Raw genomic sequence first — 7,945 nt, 5'->3', positions numbered from 1 at the left:
ACACCATTGGATGATACACTGATGTCTCTCCAAATCACATTTTGTGGGAAAACAAAAAAAAACAAAATGAACTGATTGGGTTTCTTCCAAGTGGAGCCAACAGAATTAAAACCCTACATGCCCCCCATCGAATTGATTAGTAATTCCACCGTTGCATGTACGCCAAATGGACGGGTAGAACTTGTGGGTTATGCCTTAAGATGCGTCTTAAATTTGTCCTAATCAATATGAAAGTTTAGGCAAAGTTCCAAATTGAGTTTCTAATGGTGTGCTGAATAAGGAGTTTTAGCTATTACCGGTAATTCAGTTAAGAGGACTGGATGGACATTATTGGAAATCTAGAGGGCTAATTTGGTGTCCAAAAATTAGTAACTTAAAGACAGTGGGTGGCTACCATTGGAATGCATGGTGGTTGAATAGACGAAGCTTAACTTGGAGGCAATGGTGACTCTGCAACCAACCCCTTCTCTGGACACATTAGGTGAGATGAGATTGAGATAGAGAGGCTACCTTCATTGATAAAAAGAACAACCCAAAGAAACCATCTCTGTATTCTCTGAGATCACTTACCGATCAGAGAAGAAGAATGGAAGCTAGTGCCGGATTAGTTGCCGGATCTCACAACAGGAATGAGCTTGTTGTCATTCATGGCCATGAAGAGGTAGAAACAGAGAAACCCATTAAAATTTTTATCTCTGCAATTGAATTAATATAATGTTGTAATACTAATTAAGATTTCATTTGTGTTGTCTATGCAGCCTAAGTCATTGAAGTCATTAAGTGGTCAAGTCTGTGAGATTTGTGGTGATGAGATTGGCCTTACTACTGATGGTGATCTCTTTGTTGCCTGCAACGAATGCGGTTTTCCGGTGTGTCGGCCGTGTTATGAGTATGAAAGGAGAGAAGGAAGCCAACTCTGTCCCCAGTGCAAGACCCGTTACAAGCGTCTCAAAGGTATCTAAGTACTATATGAATATGAATTAGAGTAAGAGTTTTACTAGTGTTCTTCATTAATTAAGGCTAAAATAAGAGCTTATATTAATGAATGAAGGAAGCCCAAGGGTGGAAGGAGATGAAGATGAAGAAGATTTAGATGATATTGAGCATGAATTTGACATTGAAGATGAGCAGAATAAGCAGAAACATCTCACAGAAGCATTGCTTCATGGGAAGATGAGCTATGGGAGAGGCCCTGATGATCATGAAAATTCCCAATTTCCTCCGGTTATAACCAGTGCTAGATCTAGACCGGTACCCAAAACTTTCTTATTACATTGATGATCAATAGAGTTATAGATTATTAGAACATTATAAATTGTAAACTACAATTTGTGTTTTATGCAGGTGAGTGGGGAGTTTCCAATATCGAATCATGCTTATGGAGAGCAAATGCTATCAACTAATTCACTTCATAAACGCGTTCATCCTTATCCATTATCAGAGTCTGGTACACAGTGATCACTGAAATTTCTTTGCTTACTCTTGTTTATGATCTATATATACATATATATGAAGTGAAATTAATTAAGAAAAATTACAAAAAATGTGTAAAATTGTTTTGTTACAGGAAGCACAAGATGGGATGAAAAGAAGGAGGCAGGGTGGAAAGAGCGGATGGATGATTGGAAAACAAAGCAAGGAAACTTGGGGATGGACCCTGAAGATGCCATGGATGCTGATCCCATGTATGTTGTTATTTCTTATCATAACACTCTATTTCAATGTAAAATATCAACTAATCACTTATTTTTAAATTTACAAAATTTCCCTTTAAAGATCATAACAATCTAAATTTTCCAACTAATATTTTCTTTTAGTTTGTTATGATTTGGAATTTCTACCAATGCAACTCATGGGCCTAGTTGAAAAAACCAAAAGCCAAATCTAGATCCTGTCCAATTTAGAATCGGGCTATAATCAGTCGACCCTAAGCGGGTCGGTCATGTTATTCTAGAATGGATGACTTGGTTTTGGTTGGTTTGGGATGGGTTGGTTCAGTCCAGTCAGATATGGTCCAAATTGAAACTGGGTGGAAATTGGTCTACCCTAGGCAGGTCAAACCAGAAAATTTATTCGGGCTAGTCAATTTGGGCTGGTTTGGAGGTTCAGGCCTAAGTCTACAGTTGTTCACTTATGTAAATATTGATTGATGGTGCAGGATGGATGAAGCAAGGCAACCACTATCAAGAAAAGTACCAATTGCATCTAGCAAGATCAACCCATATCGGATGGTGATCGTGACCCGGTTGATTGTTCTAGCCATATTTCTTCGGTATAGAATTCTGAACCCGGTTCATGATGCCATTGGGCTATGGCTCACCTCTGTAGCCTGTGAAATATGGTTTGCCTTGTCATGGATCCTTGATCAGTTCCCTAAATGGTTACCCATTGATCGTGAGACTTATCTTGATCGTCTTTCTCTCAGGTAATGCACTTAAGAAGTTATATAGAGATTGTTAATGTCAAGTTCCTTCTTCCTTCAATGGTTTTTGATGAACTCTAGTCTTATATGATGATTGGCAGATATGAGAGGGAAGGTGAACCTTCAATGTTATCTCCAGTGGATATATTTGTGAGCACAGTGGACCCATTGAAGGAACCTCCTTTAGTTACTTCCAACACAGTGCTTTCAATCTTAGCCATGGATTATCCGGTTGATAAGACCTCATGCTATGTCTCTGATGATGGTGCTTCCATGCTTACATTTGAGTCACTGTCTGAAACTGCAGAATTCGCTCGGAAATGGGTTCCTTTCTGTAAGAAATTTGCCATTGAGCCTCGAGCTCCAGAGATGTATTTTTCTCTCAAGGTGGACTATCTCAAAGACAAAGTCCAGCCTACATTTGTCAAGGAGCGTCGAGCTATGAAGGTTAATTGGCTGTTTAAAATCATTGAAACTTGAAAGTGTTGAAGAATTAATTATATTCAGAGTTCCTGATGAAATATATAAATTCAACATTTCTTGTTTGACAGAGAGAATACGAAGAATTTAAGGTCCGGATCAATGCATTGGTAGCCAAAGCCATAAAGGTTCCCCTAGAAGGATGGATAATGCAAGATGGTACACCTTGGCCGGGAAACAACACTAAGGATCATCCGGGTATGATTCAAGTGTTTCTTGGTCACAGTGGAGGCCATGATGCTGAAGGAAATGAGCTCCCTCGCCTTGTCTATGTTTCTCGTGAGAAAAGACCTGGCTTCCAACATCACAAGAAAGCTGGTGCCATGAATGCCCTGGTAAATTAAATTTACCAACTCTACATGTTCACTCTTCTTACCCAAATCCCATAAAAGCTTGCTTGCTTGCTTCATCTATAAACATGCATGCAACAAGGATAGATTTGTAGTAGTTCTTACAATTCATGATCAATGACAGCACTCATGAGGTTTTTTTAATGTGTCATCATGGGCTGTGAATTTGAGCAGCACATGAACTTGTGTCTTAGTACCATAGCTTAGATTAGAAGTTCTATGGTGACTATTTTTTTGGGTATTACTCAATAGCTCTGTTCTAATGAGAACCCTTCATTGTTCTTGCAATTTTACAGGTTCGTGTTTCTGCAGTGCTGACGAATGCACCTTTCATGTTGAACTTGGATTGTGATCACTACATTAATAATAGCAAAGCTGTCAGGGAGGCAATGTGTTTCTTGATGGACCCTCAGGTTGGGAGGAACGTATGTTATGTCCAGTTCCCTCAGAGGTTTGATGGCATTGACCTGCACGATCGGTATGCTAACAGAAACACAGTCTTCTTTGATGTAAGTCTTAGAGCCACGCATAACACAGGAGTACTTGTCTCTATAATAATCAGTCTTGTTGTCTACCCAAGGATAAGAACGTAAATAATGTGATAACCTTCCTGGTTTTACAGATTAACATGAAAGGCCTAGATGGAATTCAGGGTCCAGTGTATGTCGGTACTGGGTGTGTCTTTAGAAGACAAGCTTTATACGGTTATAACCCACCAAAGGGCCCAAAGCGTCCAAAGATGGTAACTTGTGGCTGCTGCCCATGTTTTGGACGTCGTAAGAAACTCCCAAAGTTATCTAAACAAGACATGAGTGCAGCTGGTGCAAATGGAGATGGATCAAACCTCCAAGGTCTGCTATGGCATGTACATTGCTTCAAGTCTCATGCATATTAGAAGTAATTCTATCCATATTTGTTTTTCTCCAATTAAATGGAGTTCCTGTTTCTCAAAATCAGGAGTTGATGAGGACAAGGAGCTACTGATGTCCCAGATGAATTTTGAGAAAAGGTTCGGTCAGTCAGCAGCATTTGTGACTTCAACACTGATGGAGCAAGGTGGCGTCCCTCCCTCCTCAAGTCCAGCAGCTCTGCTCAAAGAAGCCATTCATGTTATTAGCTGTGGCTATGAAGACAAAAGTGATTGGGGAGCAGAGGTATCAACTACAACAAAAGATCTAGCCATTCATGTTAATAGTAGTTCGATTCAGATTCTAAAAGGTTTATTCGTAGTCCTTCAGTTTGTTTAAGTCTTTGCTGTTGTTTATTGTGCAGTTGGGTTGGATATATGGGTCTATCACTGAAGATATCCTGACAGGCTTTAAGATGCATTGCCGAGGTTGGAGGTCGATATACTGCATGCCCAAGAGACCTGCATTCAAGGGTTCAGCACCCATCAACCTTTCTGATCGTCTCAATCAAGTTCTGAGGTGGGCTCTTGGTTCTGTTGAGATCTTCTTCAGTCGACACAGTCCCCTCTGGTATGGGTACAAGGGTGGACACCTGAAGTGGCTAGAGCGTTTTGCATATATCAACACAACTATCTACCCATTCACCTCCTTACCTCTTCTCGCCTACTGTACTCTTCCTGCCGTTTGCTTGCTAAGTGGAAAGTTCATAATGCCAGAGGTACATTTTCATTTTCGTTTTGCTAGCCATTGTTTCAATTGATATGCAATTTCATGTTTCTGTATACTGCCACAACTAGTCTTTGATTCAATTTTTCTTTTGGTTATCTAACAACATTTTTTCTCTTTGATTCATGAACCAGATAAGCACATTTGCAAGTCTCTTCTTCATTGGACTGTTTATCTCGATTTTCACAACAGGCATATTGGAGCTGAGATGGAGTGGAGTTAGCATTGAGGAATGGTGGAGGAACGAGCAATTCTGGGTTATTGGTGGTGTGTCGGCACACCTTTTTGCTGTTATTCAGGGACTTCTCAAGATTTTGGCCGGAATCGAAACTAGCTTTACTGTTACATCCAAGGCCACTGATGACGAGGAGTTTGGAGAGCTATATGCCTTTAAATGGACCACTCTTCTGATCCCTCCTACCACCATCCTGATCATCAACCTGGTTGGAGTAGTTGCAGGCATATCTGATGCTATAAATAATGGGTACCAATCTTGGGGTCCTCTTTTTGGGAAGCTCTTTTTTGCCTTTTGGGTGATTGTCCATCTCTACCCATTCCTCAAGGGTCTCATGGGGCGGCAGAACAGGACTCCTACCATTGTTGTCATCTGGTCAGTGCTTTTGGCCTCAATCTTCTCCTTGCTATGGGTTAGAATTGACCCATTTGTGCTCAAAACCAAAGGTCCTGATGTCAAACAATGTGGAATCAATTGTTGATCATGATGGGGTTTGATGTCAAACATGTAAATTTTGCTTTCACTCGTGTGAAACAACAAAATGGATGAAGGTCAAATAAACATAGTGTGAAAAGTTTTGATGAGCTACTCAATTTTGTATTTGATTGTAAGGCAGTGCAACTTAACATCCTTTCAGGTATTCAATGTGTGAAATTTGCAATGTAATTGAAAGATTATGCATCAACTACTACAGTTGTTTCTTATATTACAGCAGTTGTATCTAACTTGTTTCACTTTCCTCATCTGTTGGATTCCATCCCCTCCCCCCCCCCCCCCATACACACACCACCCCAAAAAAAAAGGAACTATCTATTGGAAGCCTCCATCTTCAACCTTCAGGGTAGATGGAACTATATTTCAACAATGCCAGCTACAGGCATTGTTTGGAACTAGATTTCAACAATGTCAGGTAGAGGCATTGTTAGAATTTTGATTTCAAAGAAAGAAATATGATCAAATTCTGTATTTTGACTCTTCTTTATTGACAGAGCAAATTGGTGCATTGGTATAGCATAGGCGAATTTGAATACAAGGTTATCGATAATGCAGAAATAGAAAAGCCCACATCAGAGATATATGGAAATGCAACCTACCCATCTTTACCACTGGTAACCATCTTCTTCATCCATCTTCCACAATAACTTAAAGGAGCTTCTGGAATCAATACTTTTCTTTTCAACAGAACCCCAATCAGCTTGACTGAACCTATAGTCCAAGGAAAATGCTTCTATAATTCCAACCAAACATAGAATTGGGGAAACACAACGATGGTCCTCTCCCTAGGCTTGCAAGTACTATTTTCCTATGATAAATCAGTACTGGTTGTTTACCAAAGCAACTAAAAGTTTTCAGGTTCAAGACATAAAATGAAAATAATCAACTCAACTAACCATTTGCCCAAATAAAGGTGTTGGTTGCAAAAATTCTGTCTGCCATTCAAATCTACTAGAAGTCATGTTAGTTGTAAGCTTAGGCAGTAGCAAAAGAATGAAGATCTAGTGGTGTGAACAAAACAAACTAGTATTTTTGTTGCTTTCAATTCTACTCCAATTGATTCACATCCCTCAATTAGGAGGGTTTAGTGAAAGAATCTCCAGGAAAAAAGAGGGAAAAAATTTCTTTGTAAGTTTTAACTTAATATCTTGGCCACATATCAAATTTCACTATTTCAGCCCCAAATTCAGTTTCCTTCCATCTAATGCAATGGCCTCCTATGTCTACCCATGCACTCTACATAATCCCGTGAACTCTCTTGTAGTCTTGACTCTTGAATTATGTTTTCTAACACATGTTTGGTGTCTCAAACATTGTTGGGAATAGATCAGTGAAAGTAACTGCCTTTTCATGCTCTACTTCATGGAATGGAGAAGCAAGGAAAAACCCTCACTCACTCACATGAAATGACGGGAAAGTTTCAATTTCTATTTGTACTTTGAAGCGCGTATGTCCCTCAAAATCTAAAACTCAAATATTCTCAACACAGTTCAATGTTTTCCGATCAAAGATCAAACTCCCGGTATTGAGTTTTGACAAAAACCAATAGTTTAACCAGAAATACCAGATTACAATTCCATATGCGGTTTGGTTATTGAAAATACGTTTCTTAAAACTGGGCTGGTCCTCAACCAATTAGTAGACTCCACTGAACCAAAATATTTTGTTCCTTCATCTTTTGAATGTTCAACCTCTACAACTCCGAGGTTGTACTGTTTGACCGATCAATTGGCCGGTAACCAAACTTGGTCCAGTTGACTTTTCAAACGGTTTGATGCCCGTTTAACCCATCAATGGGTAACCAACACTCTTTGATAATTTGAACATAGTTAAAAACTTAAAAATATACTCTTCAAAGTTCAGGATTCTGTTGAACCATGTGGTTTAATCATTGAACTTTTTGAATCAAATGGTCTGTTCCTCCTCGAACCAACTTTGAAATGATTGGGTTTTTTATTTGGGTGTATTGAGAAAGATTTAGTTTTAGTGGATGATAAGTGCTTAAGTGCTGGTGGTATTAATGATGTCAAGCGACGCTAGGTTGATCTGCAGTTGAACCCTAACAATGAAACTGTATGATACATGAATCTGTAGCAAGTTGTGTAACAGGTAAAAACAGTGTTCAAAATTTTTTTCCCTCTTTTTGATGTAAAAAATAGGAACAATTAGGAAGAAAAGTGGAAGGACTTGCATTTGCAGACTTTTGCATGCTCATTTCACAAGCTGGAGGGTATGCTGAGAGCCAAAATAATACGTACATTTAGCTCGGCTGTGACACCTCTGTCAGTTTCTATGGTTGAAGGGAGAGTTGACATTGCCAAACTTCCAA

General features: G+C 39.3%; 1 protein-coding gene across 1 annotated transcript; it reads left to right on the top strand.

The window, feature by feature from the left end:
• The first annotated feature begins 502 nt into the window (after nucleotides 1-502).
• LOC122655908 (cellulose synthase A catalytic subunit 7 [UDP-forming]) lies at nucleotides 503-5,842 on the top strand. The gene is made up of 13 exons (XM_043850291.1): nucleotides 503-661; nucleotides 759-954; nucleotides 1,052-1,251; nucleotides 1,345-1,447; nucleotides 1,568-1,685; nucleotides 2,159-2,425; nucleotides 2,524-2,869; nucleotides 2,974-3,237; nucleotides 3,549-3,761; nucleotides 3,875-4,103; nucleotides 4,210-4,406; nucleotides 4,525-4,878; nucleotides 5,021-5,842. The coding sequence occupies exons 1-13, from the start codon at nucleotides 587-589 to the stop codon at nucleotides 5,600-5,602; spliced, it is 3,144 nt and encodes a 1,047-aa protein (XP_043706226.1). The 5' UTR covers nucleotides 503-586; the 3' UTR covers nucleotides 5,603-5,842.
• Nucleotides 5,843-7,945: the final 2,103 nt, after the last annotated feature.

This window comes from Telopea speciosissima, chromosome 3 (genome assembly GCF_018873765.1).
Source record: "Telopea speciosissima isolate NSW1024214 ecotype Mountain lineage chromosome 3, Tspe_v1, whole genome shotgun sequence".
NCBI classification, from domain to species: domain Eukaryota; kingdom Viridiplantae; phylum Streptophyta; class Magnoliopsida; order Proteales; family Proteaceae; genus Telopea; species Telopea speciosissima.
The sequence above is the reverse complement of the archived record's forward strand: the minus strand, read 5'-3'. Positions and strand labels throughout refer to the sequence as shown.

Bases quoted from the DNA above. Each gene is read 5' to 3' on its own strand.
- LOC122655908 (XM_043850291.1), top strand. From the start codon at position 587: ATGGAAGCTAGTGCCGGATTAGTTGCCGGATCTCACAACAGGAATGAG. The intron at 955-1,051 runs GTATCTAAGTAC...TAATGAATGAAG, and splicing joins CCGTTACAAGCGTCTCAAAG to GAAGCCCAAGGGTGGAAGGA. The intron at 4,104-4,209 runs GTCTGCTATGGC...TCTCAAAATCAG, and splicing joins AGATGGATCAAACCTCCAAG to GAGTTGATGAGGACAAGGAG.